Here is a 25,030-nt window from a genome sequence, read left to right as displayed (position 1 = left end):
AAAAATCTAAATAAGAACAAAAGAGAAAAATTTATCCATAGTCCTGACATTCAGAAGCTAACAGTTTAACATTTTGGTGTCTTTCCAGTCTTATTTCCAAGTGTGATTTTTTAATGATACGCTGTGGTGATACTGTACATGAATGTGGAATTTTTAGCATATCTGCTTAGGTTTATAAGGTCTTTATTTCTACACACTCATTTGTTTGACAAATATGATGCATATATTATGCTCCAGGCATTGTTCTAGGCTAGAAAAAATGTCTTAGAGAAACAAATATATGCAAGCCTTATTTTTAATTTTTCTGTCTTGACCTTGTTCTATAACCATATTATATGTTGTCTCTTTTACATGTTAAAATTTTGTTCAAAAATACATATTAATGAAAGTTTTAAATTCACAGCGGACCTAGAAAATATGACAAGTGCTGAACGCATCACAATTCTTCAAGAAAAACTGCAAGAAATCAGAAAACATTATCTGTCATTAAAATCTGAAGTAGCTTCCATTGATCGGAGGAGAAAGCGTTTAAAGAAGAAAGAGAGAGAAAGTAAGTGTTTTTACCTTTACTAAACATAAAGCAGTTTATGACTACAGTTTGACTCACATGAGTGTATGTCTGTATATCTTTAGGTAAATTCTTTAATCTCTTGGCCTTATTTTCCTCATCTATAAAATGGAAAAATTTGTTTAAAGAAAAAATTATCTCAAATCATAATATTCACCTTCATGGAGCAAACAATCCACCCCCAAACAATCCTAGTAAGTTTTCAGTTAGTAAAAAGTACTGTGAAGAGAATAGAGTGAATCTGAGGGAGAAGAGTTGTCTTAGTCTCTGCTTGGGCTACCATAACAAAATACCACAGGTAGGGTAGTTCTAATAACAAATTTATTTCTCAGAGTTTCGGAGGCTAAGATCAAGGCGTCAGCAGGTTTGGTTTCTCCTGAGGTGTCTGTCCTTGGCTTGCAGTTGGCTGCCTTCTCGCAGTGTCCTTACATTTCCCTTCCTCTGTGCAACAGGGAGATAAAATCTCTGGTTTCTCTTTGTCCTCTTGTTAGGACACCAGTCTTATTGGATCAGGGTCTCACCCTATGACCCCATTTAATCTTTTTTTTTTTTTTTTTTTTTTTAATTGGGGAACAGTGTATACTTCCAGGACTTTTTTTTTTTTTTCCCAAGTCAAGTTGTTGTCCTTTCAATCTTAGTTGTGGAGGGTGCCGTTCAGCTTCAAGTTGTTGTCCTTTCAGTCTTAGTTGTGGAGGGCGTAGCTCAGCTCCAGGTCCAGTTGCCGTTGCTAGTTGCAGGGGGCACAGCCCACCATCCCTGGGGGCACAGCCCACCATCCCTTGCGGGAGTCGAACCGGCAACCTTGTGGTTGAGAGGACGCGCTCCAACCAACTGAGCCATCCGGGAGCTCAGCGGCAGCTCAGCTCAAGGTGCCGTGTTCAATTTTAGTTGCAGGGGGCGCTGCCCACCATCCCTTGCGGGATTCGAGGAATTGAACTGGCAACCTTGTGGTTGAGAGCCCGCGCTCCAACCAACAACTGAGCCATCCGGGAGGCAGCTCAGCTCAAGGTGCCGTGTTCAATCTTAGTTGCAGGGGGCAGAGCCCACCATCCCCTGCGGGACTCGAGGGATTGAACTGGCAACCTTGTGGTTGAGAGTCCACTGGCCCATGTGGGAATCGAACCGGCAGCCTGCGGAGTTCGGAGCACGGAGCTCTAACCACCTGAGCCACAGGGCCGGCCCTGACCCCATTTAATCTTAATTACCTCCCTCATGGCCATATCTCCATATACTATGACATTGGGCGTTAGGGCTTCAATGTAGAATTTTGCGGAGACACAATTCAGTCCATGAAAGGATCCTAGGCAGAGAGAACAGCAAGTACTCCCTAAGATAGAGTTTCTCAAATTTGGAACTGTTGACATTTTGGGCCATTTTGCTATAAGGAGCTGTCCTGTGCGCTATAGGATATTTAGCAGCCTCTCTGGCCTCTACCCACTGGATGCCAGTAGCACCTCAGTTGTGGCAACCAGAAATGTCTCACACATTGCCAGATGTCCTCTAGGGGGCAAAATCACCCATACTCTGAGGTGGGAATGCACTTGGTACCTTCCTGGAGCAGAAGGAAAACCAGTGCGGTGAAAAAATATGGTTGAAGTATCAGCTAGGTAAGCAGAAGCCAAAATTTGTAGGCCAGGATGAGGAGTTCAGATTTTATTTTAAGTAGATGGACAGCTATTTGAAAGTTTTAAACGAGGAAATGACGTGACTTTATTTTTAAAGATCACTGTCTGCCATGTGGAAAGTAGACTCTAGAGTGGCAGTGGTTGAAGCAGTGTGAATCAGAGCCCGTTGCAGTAGGTGTAGGAAGGACAGTGACTTGGACCAGGGTGGTTTCAGTAAAGGTGGAGAGCAATGAATGCTGAGTTACCAGCTCTTAATGATGGATTAAATGTGGCAGATGGAGAGAGAATTAAGGAGGACTTGCGGGTTTTTGGCTGCAACCAGTGAATACTTGGTGCCAGTTTTGAAAATGAGAAAGACCTAGAGAAGACAAGGTTATAGACAGGTTGTGGAGCACAGAAAGGATCAGACATCCTGGTTTCGGTATGTTACTCTCTGAAGTGCCTATCGGGCATCCCAGTGGCGATGTCAGGCAGACAGGAGGGTATGTCCGGTGGAGCTCAGGGAGGACAAGTTAGAACTAGAGATACAGTTTTCAAGTCATTTGCGTATCTCTTTACAATAGTTACTGCAACTGGGTTTTTTAGGCCCTAGTACTTGAGTAAATCCCCTAGGAAAGAAATGTGGGTAGTAAAGAAGAGAAGGAAAGCTAGGGCAAACCAACTTTTAGAGCTAGGGCTGAGCAGAAGCCAAAATCAACAAGACTTGAGAAGGAGTAGCCTTCAATGAAGAAAACCATGAAAAGATGGCCAAGGAAAGAGTTTTAGGAGGAGGAAAGTGGTCAGCTATGTCAAATGCAGTAATTGAGCTAGGTACCCTTTTGTTTTAACTTTAAGAAGCAGTTAGCCTTCCATTCTTGTCACCATTTAAATTCATAAGAAACTCCAGACATAGAAAGATACAGGAATTAGGAAGAGGGGAAAGATTATTAGGTAGAATAGAGACTTTTTTCCTATTGGATTCAAACCTCTTTGACATTTGTTTCATTATTACAGAAAGTCTATTCTCTGTTATTTTTATGTCTTAATAGAGAGCACACGATTTTTTTTTTCCTCGTTGATACATGCAGGAGCATTTCCTGGGCTCTCCTTTTTCATAACTTCTATAGTTTGGCACTGTCTAGCTACTTGAGATACACTAGATTTTCCTTTCTCTACATTATGATATTTTGAGAACGGACTGCTCTTGTAAGCTAATGATTTTAGAGAATACAGCAGAATTTTAGTCTAGAGGACTAGTGTTGTACTTACTGTTGTACACATGTTTCATTAAACTGTTGATTTGGTTTCCCTTTTCCTTAGGTGCTGCTACATCCTCCTCCTCCTCTTCACCTTCATCCAGTTCCATAACAGCTGCTGTTATGTTAACTTTAGCTGAACCATCAATGTCCAGCTCATCACAAAATGGAATGTCAGTTGAGTGCAGGTGACAGCAGGACTTGCTAAAGCACTTTGCACTTAATGGCTGTTGAGGGCCACGTCTTTTTTATACTGCACAGTGGCACAAAAAAAAAAAAATCAGACAAGCACTATTTTATATTTAAAAATTGTTTCTTGACAAGCTGACTTGGCACTTAAGTGCACTTTTTTTATGAAGAAAAAGTACAATGAACTGCTTTTCCTCAAGCAATAATTGTTTCCAACTTGTCTGGGAATTGTGTGTCTGGTAACTTGAAGGCCTTCCACTGTGGCAAATGGAGGCTTTTCACTGCCTGTAGAGACAATACAGTAAGCATAGTTATTGGGTTGGCCAGAACATGGTAAGATAACTTACTGTATATGTATTCCCTTGTATTTTGTTAAAGCTGGAGCATTTGATATTTTTCCATTTATTTATGAAAAAATATGAACCTATTTTCATTTGTACAAGCTAATTGTTTTTTAAAGCAAGTCACCTTTGGGTGGCTTTAATTGTATAAGTCAAGCACATGTAATAAATTCAAAACCTGCAGTTAACAGGATATCAAACATCAATCCTGGTAACCAAATATTAAAGATTCTCTTTAAAAAAGACTGAACATGTTTACAGGTTTGAATTAGGCTAAAAGGTCTTGCAGTGGCTTTTCATGCCCCTTCAAATTGGAATGGAACTACTGTACTTTGCCATTTTTCTATAAATCAGTATTTTTTTTTAATTTTGATATAATACATTGTGTGAAAAAAGAAAATGGCTAATAAACTGTATTAAATCTTAAACAATGTATAAAGGTTGTACTTAGCCAGTTCAAAGTGTATATTTATTCATAATGAATTATAACAGTTATATTTTTGTGTTTTCTTGTAAATGTTTCTTTTCCTTAAATACAGATAATTCATTTGTATTGCTTATTTTATTATGAGCTACAACAAGAGGACTTCAGGAACAAGTAAACTGTATTAGTATGGTTCAAGGTTGTTGATACGAACTGTCTCAAAAGGATAGTTGTTATTTTAAGTATAAATAGCTAATCCGGGTGGTAGGCCTATAAAATAAAATGCCTTGTATAAAAATCCAAAATGAACACAAAATTGTTTTCACTTGTACTGACTTTCTGTTGTATGATTCCAATCTCTGTTCTGTTTGGCACTTGTATTTAATTCTACACCTTTGTAAGACATTTGTATATTGCGGATGTGTTCATTCAAGCTATTTAATACCTGGCACTGTTAATACACAGTACTTTACTGTACAGACTGTTTTACTGTTTTAATTGTAGTTCTGTGTACTTTTTTTGAATGGGGCTGGCATGTTTTATTTGTTTTCTGGCAATACGACATGTGAGAATTTCAAAGCGTTTTGTTGTTAGATGCTAACGTGTCAGAATTCTTTACATTCAACTTTTCTAAGAAAAGCATTTTCAGTCTTGTAGTGTGTGCTTACAGTAACTAATTTTGTTGAAAATGGTTTCAAGTTACTCAAATTTGTACAGTACTGTAAAGATTTGTTGACAGCAAAACGTTGAAGAAAAAGCTTATAGAACAAAAGCTATAAAGTATATATTAGGATCTGCAAACAATGAAGAATTATGTAATATATTGTACAAATGTAAGCAAAGGCTCTGAAATAAAATGCCATAGTTTGTGAATCCTTGATTTTGTTTCTAAAAGATTAAGTAATTTTAGTTCATTTCTGTATGTGATGACTGATTGGAACATATATCTCCAGCATGTATTGTCAAGAGGGGGTTAACTGACATACAAAAAATGGAATATTTTACCTATAAAATTTAAAAGTCCATCAACCAGATATAGGATTTATTAGGCATTTGTACATCTTTGCATACACTGTTTTGCTTGAGTCTGAACATGAATACTTACGACTTGGAGATTTGTCTAGAGAAGAAAATCAAAGTTGTTTTTTCTTTAACACACTTGAAACCATTACCAGCAGCTGCTCCCCTGTCCCCCACCTTTTTGGGTCTTTAAATTTAGATGGACCTTTGCAGGTTTCTCATACTTTCAGTGCATTCTATATTGCACGTTGGAATCACTGGGCATTGTTAAAACAATAGTCTATGCTCCGGCCCCACTCTCAAAGTGTTGTATTTAATTGGTCTGGTTTAATTGGTCTGGGATGGTCCCTGGATGCTGATTTTGTTTTTTAAGGTCTCCAGTGATTTTATTATGCATCTGGGTTAAGAACCACTGCTTACTTCACAGCTTTTAAAATAAATAGGGGTTTTTTGCCCCGTTTAAAGAACTTGCTACCAAGAAAATATCCTGTCTTTAAAACAGAAAGAAAATAAACTTTTTTAAGGCCTAAAAAGTTCAAACGTGTATTTTTAAAGCACCTTTGAGATGACTTTATTTTCACAGAAATTGGTTTAACTTTTAAGAGATGAGTGTTAAAATCTGTTTAGTGCTTCCTAAGGTCCTAAATTACTGGTCCCCAGAAATGCTCTGGGAATTCATTGTCAAATGTAATTTGGAAATGCTGTATATAGCACCTTCCCTTCTTAGAGATTGTGTTAGTATATTAAAAAGTTGAAGGCCTGTGAAGAGACACTTGGCCAACTCCCTTTACCCGACTGTCTTCAGTCTTACCCAATCATGAAACCCTATTTTTCAAGGAACAACTAATATCACCTACTTTGTTACACAAACGGCGCTCTAAAGGAGAATGATTCCAAACTTTGTTGGAGTTGAGGTTTATACCCTTGGGCTTCTCTGCCTTCTTCCTGCCTATCCTTACTTCTTCCTAGCTTCTGTGGAGACTGAGAATGTCATGGTATTACTAGAAATTGGTTTACGTTTTCCCCTGGTCACCCAAACTTCATTTTATCAAGCTAGTTTACAATCTATAATAAAATGGTATATTTGTAACAGTATTCTCCAAAATCTTTTTTTCCTACTGAATACTAAACTGAGGGTGAGATCTTGTTAATTTTCTTAAACTTGGAGAGATTGGGGAAGATGGTGCAGATTCCATGAAATCCCTCCCTAACATTACTTACATGTTTTTGTCTGTATTTTTCTGTGAAAATAATCCTTACATTTTAAACTCTTTAAAGGGGTTAAGTGATCTCTAAATGGTTAAACAGTTCTGAACAGCAGTGGGGATCATTTTTTTAAACTTTCTAGCCACAGCCTCTTTTATACTATTTTCCTCAAGAAGTGTGTGCTGCCTTTCATTGTGAGTCCATTTCTCCAACCTTCTAATTTTAACCAACTATTTATGGATTTTTGGCTAATGTCATATGATGGGTTTTATACGTGTAAGATATGATCCCTCGGAGGAATAGTTTCATGGTTTAGTTGTGAAAGTAATATATCTGAGAGAAAAGTATGTATTAAATTATATGGGCAGGGAAAACAAGTGCTTAAGAATGTAAAGGGGCCAGTGTATGTACAATGATGACAGAGGAGATGCAAACCTTTACATGCAAGGTAGATCCACTTGAAATGGGATGTGCAGGACAGAGTGGAGAGGAAGAATCAGGAAGGCCAGATGTGATGAGGTTGCAGTGCTCCAGATAGGAGGTGATTCTTGGGTTAGTGTTAGGTAGTGGGATTGGGAGACATTCTGAAGGAAAAATGAAGAGAATTTCTTCATTGGACTGTATAGGTCAGATGGAGATGCTTGAACTGCAAATATGGACAGTTGGATTTTTTTCTCATCTTTATGCAATACCACAAGGTCACAGTTACGGCAAACCAAAATAAGGGACTGAGAAATCAAAACCAGAGCCAAACAGTTGGATTTTTTTTTCCATGAACTTATCTGAAGTGAGCTATAAAAGATCACATATATTCCCAGTGACTTCTCTTAAGCAACTTTAAAAAAGCCAAGTTTGTTCCTATAGCTTCAAAGTCAAATCCTATTTTACCACCAAAGCTACTGAATTCAATTTATCTAATCATCTAGTATTTATCTTTTATTACCTAAGTCAATTTACCAAAATTCACATAGTTATGGTAAATAGGGATGCAGAATACACCTAGAGAGTCTGAGTAACAGTAATGCAAATACATGGAGGCTTAGAACAAGATAATACCTCTTGTAAATGCTGGGAAATTGTCATAAGATAGTATCTGAGCTGGTCTTTGAAGGATAGGTACAATTTTATAGGTGGAAAGGAGGGGTAAAGAGAGCAATTGTGGGGGAAGGAAGAACAAGAATAAGAAGAAATAACGAGGTGGTGAAAAAGCAGGCTGGAGTGTAAGGGTTTGGAAGAAGTCTGGGAAGCTGGGCAGATAAGCAGTTTTGAGGGCCAAGCATCTGCTTTTACCGGTAGAGCAGGTTGGAGCTGTGGTCTCCAAATACTTGTTTGTAACATTATTTTGAAATAATGTCCAATTTCAGAAAAGTTGCATGAGCAGTACGAAAAAGTCCCGTGTACCCTTCACACCGATTCCACCCGCATCCCTGCAACCTAGTTCCTTGATAACCTCCTTCCTCTCCAACAATTCGGGGTTTCGTACGTACTCTCCCTCTGCTGGGACTGACGCCCACTCCCGGCCTGGCTGATTCTCATTCATACGTAGGGCCTCACTTACTGTCGGGAGACCCTCCCCTCCCGAAACTAGGTTTCCCGCAAACGCAACCAAGAAGAGAACCGAGCCGCAGCCCTTTCCCGCCACTGGGTGTCTCCAGCCGCCAGTGTCTCCGCCCCCAGCGCAGCCGCAGGGACCCTGTGGGACCCCGGAGCGGAAGGGGCGTGGTTCTAGGCGGAAGTCGCCGGGCCCGGAAGTGCGGGCTCGCATGCTGTGGCTCCGGGCGGCTTCGGACTGAGAATGGCCCTGGCAAGGAAGAACAAACGAATGAAAAAGATGAGTGCGGAGGAGGGGTGAGTGGCGCGCGGCACGTTCTCCTGGGTTCGGGCGGGTGAGCGGTGGCGCGGTGTTGCTGAGTCTCTGGCGTCGGTCTCTAGGGAGAGCCTGGACGACGGCGGTGGTGGGCCTCTGACTGGAGACTACCTCGTTGGACAGGTCTCCGCCAGCTTAGTCCGCGGTGGGCGCCCCTCCAGCGGCGGCCCAGGTCGGCTGGCGGCCCTCTTCAGCTCCGTGGAGCCTCAGCTTCAACCCGTGTACGTGCCTGTGCCTAAAGTAAGTCGCCTGGTTCTGCTCCGAGCGACCCGTTAGAACAAGAATCTTTAAAACAAGAACAAGAAGCTTTAAAACAAGAATCTGCTTCACGGGGCATGGTTTCTAAAGTGGGGCGGTAGGATGAATTTCAGGTAACCTTTCATTACTGGACATACCAGAAAGAGAGAAAAGATGCTTAGAAAGACCACTAAATTATTAAAAAGGATGAGGTCTCATACATACCTTCAAACTTTTAAAAGGAAACCACCACAAAAAGGAAACGGGATGAGGAAGAAGAAAGTACATCCCAAATTCAAAGGCCACTTTTGCAAGAACCTGCAAAAAAAGCGAAAGTGAAGAAGAAACTTTCTGATGCAGACAAAAAGTTGGCAAACAGGTTGGTAAAATTCCCTTAGTTGATTAAAGAAATTAGAGGTAAAGAAGTTGAGATTCTTATACCTGCAATATCTATACTAATTTTTTCTCATTTCACAGTTCTTATTATGGAAAATCTCATGCATATTCAAAAGTTGAAAGGATAAGGACCACCCCCTACCCCCACACATATACCCAACATCAACTGTTATTAACGCTTGGCCAATCTCATTTCATCTTTACCCCATTCATATCCCTCTCATTATTTATAAGCAAACCTAAATCTTATGTTTCATCTATAAAATATTTCAGCATGTGTATAAAAGATGAGTTTGGTTTTCTTAAACTTACTTGGTCGGAGATCACATTTGCCCCATTAGCTTAATTTTTTTAGTTACTTGAATCAAGATTCAAATAGAAGTACCATCACTTAGTTAACTCTTCGGTCTATCAAGCCACATTCTCTTCAAATCTCTTATTTCTCTTTTGTCTCACAGCAAGTGGTCTTGTTACCTACTCAGAGCTATCAATTGCTAACAGTTGTGAACTACTGCTTTTTACCCTATTTAATGTACAAAGTGTACATTAAATGATGAATGTTTACATTTTAAAAAGTTATTACGGTAAAAGACACATTGCCATTAATCCCCCTCAAAATACTCTCCCTTGGTTTGAACACACTTATCCCATCCTTCTTGCAACTTTCTGAAGCAGTTCTGGAAATCCTCTTTCGTGAGTGTCAGTTGCGCTGTCGTGGCTGCCTCGATGTCCTGAATCGATTCCAAAACGTTTACCTTTCATGGTTGTTTTGACTTTGGGGAAGAGCCAGAAGTCACACGGTGCCAGATCCGATGAATAAGGTGGATGAAGACACACTGTAATGTTTTTATTTGTCAGAAATTGCCATACCAGAAGCGATGTGTGACACAGAGCGTTGTAATAAAAAAAATAGTGAATGCTGCTGCTGAGTGCCATCCAATGGAAAGGCAGGGATCTTTAATACAGGAAGAGGCACGTCAAACCTTAGTAACAGTGTGTGATAAGTTTCAACTTGTTAGGTGCAATCAGTTGGGTGGGGGTTGAAAGAAGGTGTATTTTAAAGTGTATTGTAAATCATCCTCCATCATGACAACACTCCGTGTCACACATCGCTTCTGGTATATGGCAATTTCTGTCAAATAAAAACATGACAGTGTGTCCTCATCCACCGTATTCACTGGATCTGGCACCATCCGACTTCTGGGTCTTCCCCAAAGTGAAAATGATTCAGGACATTGAGGCAGCCAGGACAGTGCAACTAAATATACAAAAGAGGACTTCCAGAACTGCTTCAGAAAGTGGCAAGAACAATGGATAAGTGTGTTCAAAGCGAGGGGGAGTATTTTGTGGGGGATTAATGGCAATGTGTCTGTCATTGTCATAAATTTTTTTAGTTTAAACATTTACTGTATTGTTTGATCACACCTCATATCTATGCATATCTTTAATTTCTTCCCCTTTTTCTCAGAGAAAGTTGTCTTGTCCCAGATTATTTTAGTCACCTGTGCTGTGTACACCACATACCTTCTCTTCTGCCTCCTTAGGGATTATGCCATCAGATGTATTTCTTTACTCCTCTTTCCTGTATCATTGATCTGTCGGCCATGTAAACGTACTAAGAATCTCAGAAAGAAATCCAACCAAACAAAACCCTGTCCATGGACATGTGTCTCTGGCACCATTCCCTCAATCCCTTTCCTTCTAGTCAAGCTTTTATGTTAGAAAAAGAACTCTGTATGTGTGCTCTCTTCGTGATCCTTTTTCTCTTGCACGCATGTACAGTCTTGTTTGTTTTTATTTTATCTGACCCTATGTCTGAAACAGTGCTCACTGAAGCCATCCTGACTTAGTTGTCATACTTAATAGGCAATACAGGCTTTGTCTTACGAGTCCTCTCCTACATTTCACATGGCTGCTTTTCTTCTCGAAGCTTTTGGATTCTTTGATAACTATCTCTTCTGATTCTCCTTTTGTTTGTTGTTTCTCCGCATTGTCGTTTCCTTTTCTTCTGACCGCTCCGTAAGTGTTGATTTTCCTCAGGATTCTATTCTCAAGCCATGAGCTTTCTTCATCCTTCATTCTGGGTCATCTGGTTTGTGCCGATGAGCCACCATTGTGATCTCCTAATCTCCAAGCCTGTGTATCTGTTTGCCCATTGGCTTCTGCACCTGGAAATTCCATATGCACGTGAAATTCAGAGCTTCAGACTGAGCTCATTATCCTCATCAAACCTTTTCCTCTGCACGATTGGGGCCACCAGCCTTCCAGTTGCCTGAGCCAGTGACTTGGGAGTCATCTCACACTCCTCCTTTTCCCTGTGTGTCACATCAGTTGCCAGGCTCCTGATGATGCTGTCTCTTAATTATGTCTTTTATTGGTATTCCCCGGTCCACCCCCTCCCTTGTCTGGCTGGTCTGTTGTCTTCTCAGTGACATGCAGTTGTAACTGTCTCCTGTTGGTCTCCCTTGTCCAGTCTTGTCCCCTTCCTAATTATCGTCCACTCTGCTGCCCACATGATCTTTTTCAGACATTCTCATAGTCTTCAGTGGCTCCTCCTCTTCTGTGGGATAAATCAGCACTTTCACAGGACAGGCCCAGCCCTTCTTGACCTGGTTCCCACCTTTCCAAACTGTCTCATTTCCTTTTACTCCTGAGTACTTTATATACCATAGTGAGCAAAAAGCGAGACATGGACCTGCTCCTTAGTGGCGCTTATGCTCTAGTGGAGGAATAATAGTGGTCAGCATTTACTGAGGATTGGCTGTGTGCCACACACTGCCTTTCCTCTGAGAAGCCTTTCTTGTTTCTTTTGTGTTTCTACACCACCTGTTACAAAATGTTACCATTTTGTTGTGAACTTTGCTTGTCTCTTCAGAGACTGGACTATTGAAAGGCCCTTAATTGTATTGGCAGAGGCTAGAACTGAATAGGAACCAAGGAAATAATGAATGACTCCTAGTCCCCATTCTCTCCCCTCAAAATCCCAGATCAGTTCTCTTGTGGGACTCATGCTCAGACCTCACTTTATGCATGTGCATCAACACTTTATATTGTATTTGACATTTCAGAATTTACTTTTGACAAGGAGCCCTTTAAATATGACAGAACTGTAAGTAGGAAATCTGGATTTTTCTATTGGCCAGATTGCTTTACAAAGTAAGTATTTTGCAGGCATATTTAATCTTTAGAGACCCCAGGGAGTGCTGCAGGATCCCTATGGGTTAGAGCAGAAAATGTAATTAGGCATTGGGAGAGTGTAAACTAAGTCTCTAAGAGCTTTAAATGAAGCAGTTTTTGTTCAAATGAACTTTCGGTGTTTACTATTACCTGGCAGTTTTAACATATTTTCAAAAATTCAGCTTAACTTTTTCTAACCCTTGAGTTTTCTAAAGATACTAGTGCCTTTTTGATAATACTACTTTTAAAATTTAAATATATTTGTGAATGGTAAGTTTGTAGGAAAGCCAGAAGTGGTTGGGAAGTATTTCTGATCACTGTCCTTTGTCAAATGCTGTAACTGACTTTCACGACTTTTCTTTCTTTTTTGTCTTTTGTCTTAAAAAGAGAAAATGCTCTAGCAAGTGCTGATTTAGAAGAAGAAATTCACCAGAAACAAAGGCAGAAAAGGAAAAATTCTCAATCTGATCTGAAAGTAGCACATAAAGCACTTGATGATGTAGATCACACAGTTGTAAATCAAAGGAAGAAAATTCAGATCAACCAAGAAGAAGAGAGATTAAAGAATGAGAGAACTGTGTTTGTTGGGAATTTGCCTGTCACGTGTAATAAGAAGGTGAGTGTGTAATCTGTTTATTGTAAGGATTCAGAGAAGTTAATAATTCATAACTTTGTTTACTGTTCTTTATTGAATAAACACATAATAAGTTATATTGATATAACTTCATTATAAATAACTACATAAACCATTCTATAGATTGATTCCAGTATCCACCCCTCCTTTCCATTCCCATAGTCACTGCCCTAATTAAAGCTTTTGCAAATCTTATTTGAACTATTGCAGTGCTCCTCTGTCTGTTTTTTTCTTCCAGCCTTATTTCCTGTTACATGCCAATAGACCGCAAGCTCTATATGTGCAGGCGTATTTATCTCTTTCCTTCTCTGCTCTTTCCCTAACACTTGAAGCAGTGCCTGGCACGTGGTAGAGGGTGGAAAATATTTGTTGTGTAAATGAATGAATACATCCTAAGTTTCCTCCACTGTGGGGGCGCGGGTGTCACTAAACTAAAACAAGCTCTTTCCTTTCTTTGTGTTCGATGTTGGCAGTCTCTTGGGTCAAAATCCTGCTTATCTTTTGAAGGACAGTCTAAATTTCACTTCCTTAAAAACAAAATAGTACAAAAAGCTTACTTCCTGGTTTTTCCCTTTCCCTCTTACACTTCTGTCTCCTAGTATTTTATTTGTGATTATTTGGTAGAACAGAACACATTTGTAGCCTTGTTTTGGTTATTGATCTTCCTGTTAGATTATAAGGGTCTCAAGGGAAGGGAGTATGTGGTGGTGCTTTACACATTCAATACATGATTTATGAATTAGAATTGATTATAGTTCTAGCTGTAAAACATACATTCTTCACATCCTGAGCCAGTCATAAGAATAATATATAAAATTCACACTAAATTTTTCTTCAATCCTATGGTCCTAATTCCAGACAGTTAGGGAATTTCTCATAGTGATATAAGCATCCTTAAAATTCATTTCTGGTTTAAGCCAGTGTGAAAAGATGAGAGAATCTGTGGAATACATAATCTTAGTTTACATGTGGTAAAGATTATCAAAGATTAAAAGACCAAAATGTTGTGTACCTTTGGAATTTGAACTGTTTGCTTTTTTCCTAAGTTGCAGTAAAATTTTTTGTTTTCCAACTGAATAGTCATCTACTTTTCTTGAAATGTTCTTAAAACCTGGCAGTAAAAGATTATCAGATAATTTCACATAATTCCTTTTTGTAGTATTTATTTGATATTCTGAAAGTGGACTAAAGTATATATGTTTTTTATTTTAGAAGCTGAAGTCATTTTTTAAAGAGTATGGACAGATAGAATCTGTACGATTTCGTTGTGTGGTATGTTTTCTTCCCCTTTAAAATTGCATAATCTTAAAACATATTACATTTAAATCAGACTTACTGGTATTAGTGAGATGGAGGAGCACTTGACTTTAGCCTTTTGAGTTAACAGGTTCAAATCTAGCCCAAGAGAAGAGTCACCCTTAGTATCTATTGCTGACTCTTGTCTTTGTTAAATAATTTAGTGAGTTCACATAGTAAAATGACATCCTTGTTACTAAGGCCAGCACTGTTTTGGAGGGTGGATGGGTAACTTTTTCTGCTGTGGCAGTTGAGTAGGCAGAAACATTAATACTTACTGAATATCTTTTCTGGTATTATGAGCTTTCAATATGGAGGTCTGTGAATGGCTCCTGCAAACAGTACTTATGCTTTGAGCATAGAAAGACGAAATATTTTTTAAAAACTCAATGATTAAACTTTATAGAAATAAATGGTATCTAACTTCACCAACTGAGCATTCTGTAGACCAATTGACGTATTAATAATTAATGTGTATTAGAATAGATAGTGTGTATTAGAATATAAAATATGTTTTAGAAATGTTTATTCCTTGTCTCTTAACTGCTGTTTCTCATGTGATTCTTTATAATGGGATTTCTCAACCTTGATACTATAGACATGTTGTGCTGGATAAATCTTTGTTCTGGAGGCTGCCCTGTGCGTTATAGAATGTTTAGCATCCCTGGCCCATGCCCACTAGGTGCTGGTAGCACGCTGCCCACCCCGGTTATAACAACCAAAAATATCTCCAGACATTACCAGGTGTTCCCAGAGGACAAACATGCCCACTTCTCTAAAAGTAGACATTTCCCAACGTTTTGGCACAGTCTCCATAATTTCTATCGTGGTATTGTTTCTCACTTTTATCACCTACGTTTTGTCTGCCCTTTGGAGTCCCATTTCCCCATGTCAGGACCCAAATTTCAGCATGCTTGTACTTACCTCCATCTAGCCCCCATCCCAACCTATACTTCTACTGATTTTCTATATGATTTAGCGTCACCAGGCTACAAGCCTTGTCTTTTCTTTGTCCCACCCACTCTACTATATATCATCCCTGCCTGTTTTTCAACTGTGCTTTCTTCCTAAGATGAGTCATTCCTTTCTTTTTCCATTGTTCCACCTAAGTGCTCATGACTTCTTGTCAGCATAGCTGCAGAGTCCTGTTTTGGTACCTACCTGCTGGCTACCCCAAATTTGTCCAACGTGCCACTGTCAACTTAATCTTCCTAAAGGACTTCTTCCTGTGGCTCCTGCCTGACCCTCCCCCCCCCCCCCCGCCATAAACATTACAACACGGTTGTTTCTGATTCAGTATTTCCCTAGAGTGTTTTTAATCACATTATATTATACTTAGATATTTAGAATTCAATTAATTAAAGTATCATTAATTTGAAGTAATAGTTCAAATAATGAATTTTCTTTATTGCTTTTTTCCTCTTAAAAGATTCCAGCAGAGGGAACTCTGTCCAAAAAGTTGGCAGCAATAAAGTAAGTTTATAATTAGAGAAACGGAGTAGTCTTAAACTCTCTTCCATTTTAGTTAAAATTGAGATCATTTTTTAACTTCAGAAACTTTTATATTTGAATAATACATCATGCTTTACTGTTTCCTTATGTCTGTAGTAGTATATAAATTTGTCAGATGTTTGTCTTTAGGCATTAACGTAAATTGTAGTCATAGAAAGTACTGTAAAATAACTTACTAGAAGAGGTGCCATGAGAAACTTCAAAGATGTTTAATTGGGCCTAGTGTTTGAAGAGAATAAAGTTTTGCACCCAAATATTCTATTATAAATCATAGATATCATATTTCATCACTTCTAAGGCACACTTTTCCCCGTTTCTTAACATTTTTGAAGTCAAGATGCATCATAAAATCAGGGGTGCCTGATTATGCATTATTAAATCATTGCTGTTGGCTGGTCAGGCTTTTCCAGAGAGAACCCCGTTTGCTTCCATTGATCACCTGGGAGAACTGCCGTCCAAGTCCTCTTCAAGGTCTCTCTGCGGGTTTGGGGGCCATACTGGTAGTGCAGCTGGTGGTTCAAGTTCTCGGGGGACTTTCCCTGTCACCATTTTCTGCCTAGTGCCAAGGGTGAGACATGCAAGTTTTCTTCCTTTATTTCTCATTTATATTTTAAATTGAAATATAATTGACATATAGCATTATGTAAGTTTAAGGCGTACAACCTTTATTTTTAATTTACCTTCAGTTTTATGCAGGATTTTCTATTAGTCTCCCAATCTTGGGTTTTTTCTTTCTTAGGGCACATGAAATGATGGATTTTACAAGCAGAGGTATATGTAGTTTATATATATATTAGATATATATTAGGTCTCTATAGAGATAGTTATATTAGATAAAATACAGTACTGTACTTTATAACCATTTCTGGGAATCCTGTTATGTTAGGATTCTTGAATAACAGCAGTCCCTTTGGACATCTTGGTGAGTCCATTCCTACATTCATTTCTAATTGGGAATTCTTGGCAGATCAGCTCTTTGCCAGTCTTTCCATAACCATCACGGCACCATGTGGATAGTGAGCACTTGATAACTGGGTTATTGACTCCGGTAATGTTTGTTGAGATAAACAAACATGTGAGCCATCCTGTACGCAAGGTGTTTTGATGCTGTGCGGAGTGGGCCATACAGACTTTTACCTCAGTGTGAAGCTGAGACCCAGGGACCAAGGTGTTGGCAGAAACAAAGGTTCTGATCGGAGTGGGGATCAGCAGTGCTGAGGGGTTTGGGTGCCAGAAGAAGGGAGCTCACTCACTGTGACCACCATCAGCTTCCCCCCGCTGCCCCCCAGTTAAAAATGTTTTCATTATTTAAATAAGTAATGAAGCAGATGGCTAAGAATAAATAAATATAAAAATGTACTCAGTGACAAGTTCCTTTCCTACACCTTTTCCTAGCCAGCTGGTTCCCTGCTCCAGGCAGCTTCTGTTTTCACTTTCTTGTGTAACCTTCTAGAGACATTTTTTGCGTGTACCACTTGATACTCATATATGTTCCTCACTTTTTGACACTGGTGTTCAACGTGTGTGCCACTCCATACCTTCCATTTTCCACTTACTGTAACTTGGAGGTCTGTGTAGATCAGGGTGAACATTGCCTCCCCATTCTTTTTCAGAGCATCTTAGTATTCTGCAAGGTGTCCCGCAAACCCTCCCCAGATGGACATTTAGGTTTCTCCATTCTTGTAATTTTGCACATGTGCAGATTTATCTGTAGGTTAAACTTCTAGTAGTGGAAGTGCTTGGTCAAAAAGGGTATTTGATTTTGTAGTTTTGAGCGCTACCCCACAGAGATGGTAACCTACTTACATTCCCACGCTATTACCAACTATGTGTTTTTGAGCTTTTGGATTAGAAGCAGCTCGATAGGTGAAAGTGGTATTGCTCGTTTGCATTTCTCTTATGAGTGAGCTGCTCTCATGTATTCAAGTCATTGGTGCTTCCTTTTATCTGAATTGTTGCTTTCATTTACCCAATTTTTTTTCCTGTCGAATTGTTTCTGTTATTGATCTGTGGAGTGTTACAGAAATTTGCCTTTTGTGATTTGAGTTACAAATATTCTTCCCTATTTTCATTTGCTTTTTTGTTCTGCGTATGGGGGTATTGCCATGTAAAACTTTTTTGCTTTTTAATATAGTCCAAAAAAAAAAAAATCAACCTTTTTTCTACGTTAGTAAGGTATCATGCACTTTCAGTAAGCTGCACATACTTGAAGTGCATGATTTTATGGTTTTAACATTTGTATGCATTCATGAAATCATTGCCACAGTCAAGCTCCTGAATACTTCATCACCACGCATTTCATCACCCCCCCAATCCCCAGAGACCACTGAGCCGCTTCCTGTCTCTGTATGCCGGTTTGCATTTTCTAGAATTTTATGTAAAGGGTCTCATCATACAGGATGTACTCTTGTCTGACTTCTGCTCAGCGTGATGGTTTTGAGATGCATCCAGATTGCTGGATGCTCGGTGGCTTGTTTTTTTTGTTGCCCAGTAGTTTCCCATGATGTGGAAGCTGGTGGACACTCAGGTTGTTTCTGGTTTTCGGCTATCATGGGTAAAGGTAGTAAAAACATTCGTGTACAGGTCATTTCTGTTGAGAAACCTGGAGGTGTGGGATTGCTGGGTCTTATAGCAGGTGTGTCTTAACTTTCTAAGAAACTGCCAGATGCTTTTCCAAAACGGTCACACCGTTTTACAATCCCAGTGCAGTGTGAGAACACACTTGCTTCACACCCTCAGCAGCACTGGGTGTTGTCAGTCGTGCCATTTCAGCCATTCTAAAGGTTTGTCCTTGTGTCTGTAATTTGTATTTTGCTGATGACTAAAGATAATAAGCATCTTTTCATGTACTTATAGGGCTATTCTTTGGTGAAGTCAGTTCAAAAAGTTTGCCCATTTTCATTCTAGTGGCTTCTTTGTCTTATTATTGAGTTGTAAAGAGGTTTTTTTTAGTAGATTCTGGATGCAAGACCTTTCTTTGACATACATGTTTCGGGTGTTCTGCTCTAGTTTTTAAATTTTACTGTAGATCCAATAGAGAGTGCTGTTGTTTGGCAGTCTGGTGGGGACAGTGGGATTCTCTGTTGTCCTGGTCCAGCCTCAGACACAGACAGGCCCTCATATCTATGCTTCAGACGTGTTCCTGATCGGCCGAACTCCGCCTTGTGCATTTGGTGGGTCTTGTGCAGGAGAACAGTTCCCACCCCTTGCCCCGTGGTAGGAGGCCTCCTTTCTTCTGGCCACAGAGGCCCTGGCAGGGGAAGGGTTTGGTGCCCCTGCCCCAGCCACGTAGCCGCCTCCTCCACGGGGAGAGGAATCCTGGAGAGGTGGTGCCTGCCCCACACCAGCTCCGGCCTTTCTATTCTGCAGGCCCTGACCCAGGGATGCTCTCTGCCACCTCGCTGCCCTCAGTCTCCCCGGGACCCCTGCAGAGGGCAGTGCAGTGGAGCCTGTGAGTGGACACACATCCTGTGTCGGCGGCTTCTGGGGATTCCTTTTCAGGCCCAGCCCACACTTGGATTTGGTAGTTCAATAAAATCATAGCTGAACTCTTTCCTGCTCCCTTGTGCTTGTCTGGGGCCCATCCTGTGAGCCAGAGCCGCCTCCTGTCTCCTCAGGTGGGCCTGTCCTTTCTCACTTTCCAAGCTGCTTTGTTCCCCTTAACTGCAGCTCTCTGATGGCTTCAACAGAAGTTAGGATGTAGGTTATCTGGTTTCTTCTTGTTCAGGGTAGGAATGATGCCCTTCCTGCTTGCTCCCTTCTGGGTGGGAGTACAACTATAGATGTCATTAACGTCTGGATTTCCTTAGGTCAGAATCCTCCATCAAGCTTGATACAGTCATGTTCTTGCCAGGGAGGAAGGGGCAGAGCTGCATGCTGGCTCTTGGTCGTCCCTCTGCCAAGGACACTGTTTCTATAGGGTTAACAGTGCACTACAATTATTCAGGTTTTTTAAAGTCACTTTCTATTTATGTTGTATTGGGGTTCATCTCAATCCGTTCAGGCTGCTGTAACGAAGTGCCGTAGACTGGGTGGCTTATCAACAACAGACGCTTCTCACGGTTCTGGAGGCTGGACTCTGAGACCTGGATGCAGCAGGGTTGTGTCTGTGAGGGCGGCTTCCTGATTCACAGCCAGCCCTTCTCACTGTGTCCTCACATCACCTAAGGGGCCAGGGGCTCTGTTGGGTCTCTTTAAAAGAGCCCTACCCTGTTCATGAGGACCTTTATGACCTAAGCACCTCTCAAAGGCCCCACTTCCAGTTACCATCACATTGGGCATTAAGTGGATTTCAACATAGGAATTTGGAGTGACACAAATATTAAGACACTGTGGTTACACTAGGACATGTTGGATTTAGATGTCAGCAGCGGTGTGTTGCGTGGAAAGAGTAGGGGCTCCGGAGTCAGCCAGACTTAGTTGAAGTTCTAGGCTGGGCTCTCTTACCTTATGATCATGGTCATGTGCTTTTATGGATAAGTTTCCGTTTCCATAAAATCAGAAAACTAACACCCATGTCGGGGATGGGAGATTAAATGCGATACATAAAATGCCTATGTTAGGCATTCAGTAGATCATAGCTGCTGTATCAGTATAAAACTATTAGTGTACTGTATTATTACAGAGTGCCATGAGCCATGCCCTGTCATTTTCTATTACCTTTCTTGATACTCATTTGATTGTTAGCATTTTTGTTACTTCAAACCAATAGGGTGATGTGTTCAGGGAACGATCTGTGGTCATTACTAGTTTTTTGTTTGTTTGTTTTGTTTTGTTTTCTGATGGACACATCTAAATTATGTCACCATTTTGCAAACCTAATGAATTAATATTTTAGGCATTGAGCAGCAGTGGCTGCAGGCTTTAAAAAAAGAGTGAAAACTAGTCATAACACGCTTCTCATTGAAAGAACACAACACTACCTACAGGGCTGATAAAGCTCTGTATCCAGCTGCCAATTTGCAAGAAATATAGAGGCCAGAGATACACGTTGAAGTGCAGTGTGAGCCTGCAGTCAGCAACATCTGGGATTTGGGAAATGCCGTGGGTCAAGCAGTAAGATAGAGAGAGACAAAGGGGGAATCCTGTAGATTAAACAAGATTCAAAAGACTTTTCAAGTGGGAAAATGGACACGGTCCAAGTATAATGTCTAGGAATAGACATTTTGGGGGGTAGAACCACATCAACATGCAAGAAAGTGGTGCCTAAAAGTGGGGATAGGGAAAGGTTTATCTTTGGGGAGGGGAGAGGCTGCAGTCTGGGAAGGGCCGCAGAAAGAGGCTTTTGGGGTGGGCAATGGCTGAAGGGTGCTGACCTATTAATAATTCACTAAACTATACATGCTTGTGCAGTTTTTATTTTACAGTAAAAAAGAAAAATCAAGTTGTCCTTCACATCTGTTTACGTGTGTGTTGGATACAGGGCCATAGCTAAGATTATAGTTTGTAGCCTGCAGCATTGCACGGGTGGCCCCGCTCACAGTAATGACTAGTAAGAGAATGGGTTATGTGTTTCGGCAGATATCTGTATACCGTGCTTCCCTGAAAATAAAACCTAGCTGGACCATCAGCTCTAATGCGTCTTTTTGAGCAAAAATTAATATATAAGACCGGGTCTTATATTAGTTTTTGCGCCAAAAGACGCATTAGAGCTGATAGTCCAGCTAGGTCTTATTTTCGGGGAAACATGGTAAGTGGTGTGTTATTTTTCGAGTTATTGCTAAATAGTTATTGAAATAGATGAAACTTCCCCAGGATTTCTTGTCTATCTGTTGATTAAAAGTAGAAAACAAGCTGTGTTTATTTTAGTGACTTTAACATGAACAAATTTTATATTGACTTTTTTTTTTTTTTTTTTTGGTGTAGACGTAAAATGCATCCCGATCAGAAAAATATTAATGCCTATGTTGTGTTTAAGGATGAGACTGCTGCTACTAAAGCATTGAACAGGTAATCTTATCTCTCTGAGGTTTGAACAGAGTTATATTTAAATAAGTATGAGTGTATTTTAGTCTTTGGTTTCACTTTAGAGCAAATATAATAGTAACTCAGTGCTCATTTTTAACAGCCATTTTCCCTTCATATGTTTAATAACAGAAATGGGGCCCAAATTGCTGATGGATTTCGTATTAGAGTTGATCTGGCATCGGAGACCTCATCTGTAAGTAGTACATGAGTTGTTTAAAGAACTTAACTAGAGTCTTGTAGAGTGAAATGTTTTTTTCTGAGCTCTAGCTGGGAGAGGAGTGGAATCAGCAGTGAGCATGAGGGAAGCACAGAAGGGAACAGCCTTTGCCCTCTGTGGTCACAGCATTGGTGCCAAAATGGCACATTAGCTTCTGGGACATGCTCCCCACCCCACCGTTAGATTAAATAGCCAGAGTTTGAGCTGGAAGGTATATTAGAAATCATCTGGGCAAACACCTTATTTTTATAGACTGAGGTCTAGAAAATTAAATTATCCATTAAATATTTTTTTGAGTCCCTACTGTGTGTCAGGCCTACAGTTAAGCTATAGTCTCAGTTCTCTAGGAGTTCCCAGTTTAAAGGTGAAGACCAGCATCTGGGCTGCTCGCAGCACTTTTATGATAGATGCACAGGAATGGGACATTTGACTTGAGGAAGTGCCAGCAAGAAGGGACGAAGGACGGTTTCCAGGAGAACTAGTGTTATGAGTCGTGCAAGATGAGTCAGTGTTACCTAGGCAAAAAAGAATTTTTTTTAAAGATGATGAGGATGTCTGGACAGGAAAAGCAGTGGAAACGGTGGGGACCAAAAGGAATTTGCTGAGGAATGACAAGAGCTTGATACAGTTGTTAGTGGGTAGAGTGTGAGGCAGGGCCCCGGAAGAGTTGCTGTTGGTCTCCACGGTGAGTCTGGATCTTGTCCGGGAGCTGTTCACAAGTTTAAACGCGGAGTGACGCGATCGGGTTTGCATTTTACAAAGGTCTCTGGAAATGAATGAAGGATGGATTGTAAGAGCTCACCACAGAAGCATAGAGTGCATTACTGTCAGTGTCAGTGACATCGCTGAGAAATGACAAAGGCCTCGTTGACACCCCTGGTTTTGACTGTGGACCTAGCAAAAGGTTAGCAGACTGGCCTGAGGGTCAAATCCACCTTCCAGCTATTTTTTGTTTTTGTTTTAATAAAGTTTTATTAGCACACAACCACACTCATTAGGTTAGGTATTTTTGTGTGCTCATGGCAGAGGCGAGTGGCCCACAAAGCTGAAATACTTGCTGTCTGTCCCTTTACTCCCCACAGAGCGTGCCTTTCTTGAGCACCTTCAGGTGTCAGTCAGGGCTGCTGTGGACACAAGCCCATGGCTGTCACTCACACTGTAGCAGGGAAGACCCTGGAAGAAACAGAATCAAACAAGGGACTGGTGTGTGGTTGTCAGGAGACGGAGACCTGTCAGATGTGTGGGGTGAGGAAAAGGCTGGGTTTTAGGTTGACTTCCATCTTCTGCTCCAGTGAGTGATTTTTATTAACTCTCTTTGTGTTTCAGAGGGACAAGAGATCAGTGTTTGTGGGGAATCTGCCATACAGTAAGTTTATTTAAATAAATGAAGTACCTGTTTTATCGTTAAAATAATGGAAATAACCTTTGAGTAGTAACTTAATGCTTTGCTTTCAGAGTAACTTTGAGGAGCATGGAATGTAACTTGAGTAATTTTCACAGAGCTGCTAAACTTGTTATGTTGCTAAACATCTGCAGTGTGCTAAGGCAATTCCCAGGCTTTGCTTCCACTTTGGTTGAATTTGTTTTTAGAAATTGAAGAATCTGCGGTTGAGGACCACTTTTTGGACTGTGGGAGTATTGTGGCTGTAAGGATCGTGAGAGACCGGGTTACAGGCCTCGGCAGAGGGTTTGGCTATGTGCTCTTCGAGGTATGGGAGACTAATGCATTGTCACTGTCCTTTGAAATGTGCCAGGCGGGCTTGTCACTGCCGCTTCATTATTCAGACATAACTATCCCTGTCACCGTCAAGTTCCATCTTAAGGAATCTAAACTCATCACCTGCCATAATAGAGTGCTGTTGCTACAACTGCACCTCATCAGATGTCCCAGTCCCGTTTCTTCATGTCATTGTTATTGAATGACGTTTTAGATATCCGATATTAAAGCTATTAACTCTGAGTCTCCACCTTCTATAAAATGGAGAAAAGAACTGACCGTTCACTTAGGTAGAAGAAAATTTTCATCTTTGTACAGAATTGTTTCTGTTTAGTTCACTAAATACTAATCAGCTTTTCATGCCTAACATTAGTAGAATATACTATTAGATAATACTTACTGTCTGGTGGCCCTTGAGTTTTTCCTCCCTCCACAATATTAATACATTTCCTTTCAGTTTCTCCTTGTGCCTTCTTTCCTACAGTTGAACTTGTATTTGTGAACATACAATTTTGCAACCTGCTTTCTATTGTTTTCTATTGTGTAAGCATGTCCCATTGAACAATGGAACGTAACTATACTGCCTTTTCCCTAATGTTTCCCAAACGTTGCACATGGGCAGTGTTCTCTGTTTTTCCCAGTAATAATGAAATTGGAATGGTTATGTTTTTTCCTCCAGGTGTTCGCCTGCCTTTTTGTATTACTTCTTTAGGACAGATTTTAATGGGCTATTACTAACTAGGACAAGATATGTGACCATTTTTAAGACTCTTCACATGTATTACCAGATAGCTTTAAGAAAGGTCACAACCTCATGTGTCCACCATTACTGTATTGTACTTATCTTACTGTTTCTCTGCTGTCTTCTATTACTTGACAAGTTTGTAGTCCTTTAAAAAAAATCTCATGTATATTCAGGGTTGTTAGCATTTACTGGTTGTATATTAGAGTAAAAGAAGAATAGAATTTTGTATCAGACACACCTGAGGCTCAGGACATACCTCTATAGGTTACGGTTCACTGACAACTTTTGGGGATGGGAAGAATCTGAACGTAAAATATGGAAAAGCTTTTTGCATCATTCTGTTGTGTGCAATCCTTCCCCTTCCCCACCCCAGTCCAGGCAATGCTCATGTACCTTTGGGTCTCAGCTTCATTACTATTTAAGCAGAAGGGCTTTCCTGGACTCAAGGACTAAATTAGGGCCTCCAGCTATGTTTCCATAGTACCCTTACAATAACGACTGACACCAACTACCCAGTTAGGTCAAACTTCATAGGTTAAGGGCACAGTCCCCTACAAGATTGCCCTCATTTCAGACACCAGTCACAAAAGGGGGGGGGGGGATTCTGCAGTCCATTCTGAGCAGCCAGCTACTAATTTGGGGGTTCCCACTACCCTT

At 40.4% G+C, this 25,030-nt stretch overlaps 2 protein-coding genes across 6 annotated transcripts in view; both read left to right on the top strand.

The window, feature by feature from the left end:
* Window positions 1-5,255, top strand: part of ARID4B (AT-rich interaction domain 4B) — a 120,134-nt gene extending 114,879 nt beyond the window's left edge. For all 4 annotated transcript variants that reach the window (XM_019746993.2, XM_074316713.1, XM_019746991.2 and 1 more), the window contains 2 exons: window positions 404-550; window positions 3,493-5,255. In XM_019746993.2, the coding sequence (XP_019602552.2) occupies window positions 404-550; window positions 3,493-3,620 (275 nt within the window). In that variant the 3' untranslated portion in view covers window positions 3,621-5,255. The remainder of the gene's footprint in view (window positions 1-403; window positions 551-3,492) is intronic.
* Window positions 5,256-8,318: 3,063 nt separating this feature from the next.
* Window positions 8,319-24,597, top strand: RBM34 (RNA binding motif protein 34). 2 transcript variants are annotated; one of them, XM_074316681.1, is made up of 10 exons: window positions 8,319-8,456; window positions 8,541-8,715; window positions 8,955-9,091; window positions 12,673-12,901; window positions 14,132-14,191; window positions 15,645-15,688; window positions 21,593-21,676; window positions 21,824-21,887; window positions 23,238-23,277; window positions 23,502-24,597. In XM_074316681.1, exons 1-10 carry the CDS (start codon window positions 8,404-8,406, stop codon window positions 23,828-23,830), a joined length of 1,215 nt encoding a protein of 404 aa, XP_074172782.1. In that variant the 5' UTR covers window positions 8,319-8,403; the 3' UTR covers window positions 23,831-24,597. The 2 variants fall into 2 exon arrangements, with proteins under 2 accessions (XP_074172782.1, XP_074172783.1); XM_074316682.1 differs by lacking the exon at window positions 14,132-14,191.
* Window positions 24,598-25,030: the final 433 nt, after the last annotated feature.

This window comes from Rhinolophus sinicus, linkage group LG12 (assembly GCF_036562045.2).
Source record: "Rhinolophus sinicus isolate RSC01 linkage group LG12, ASM3656204v1, whole genome shotgun sequence".
Taxonomy (NCBI): domain Eukaryota; kingdom Metazoa; phylum Chordata; class Mammalia; order Chiroptera; family Rhinolophidae; genus Rhinolophus; species Rhinolophus sinicus.
Note: the sequence above shows the minus strand (reverse complement) of the source record. Positions and strands in the feature narration are given on the sequence as shown.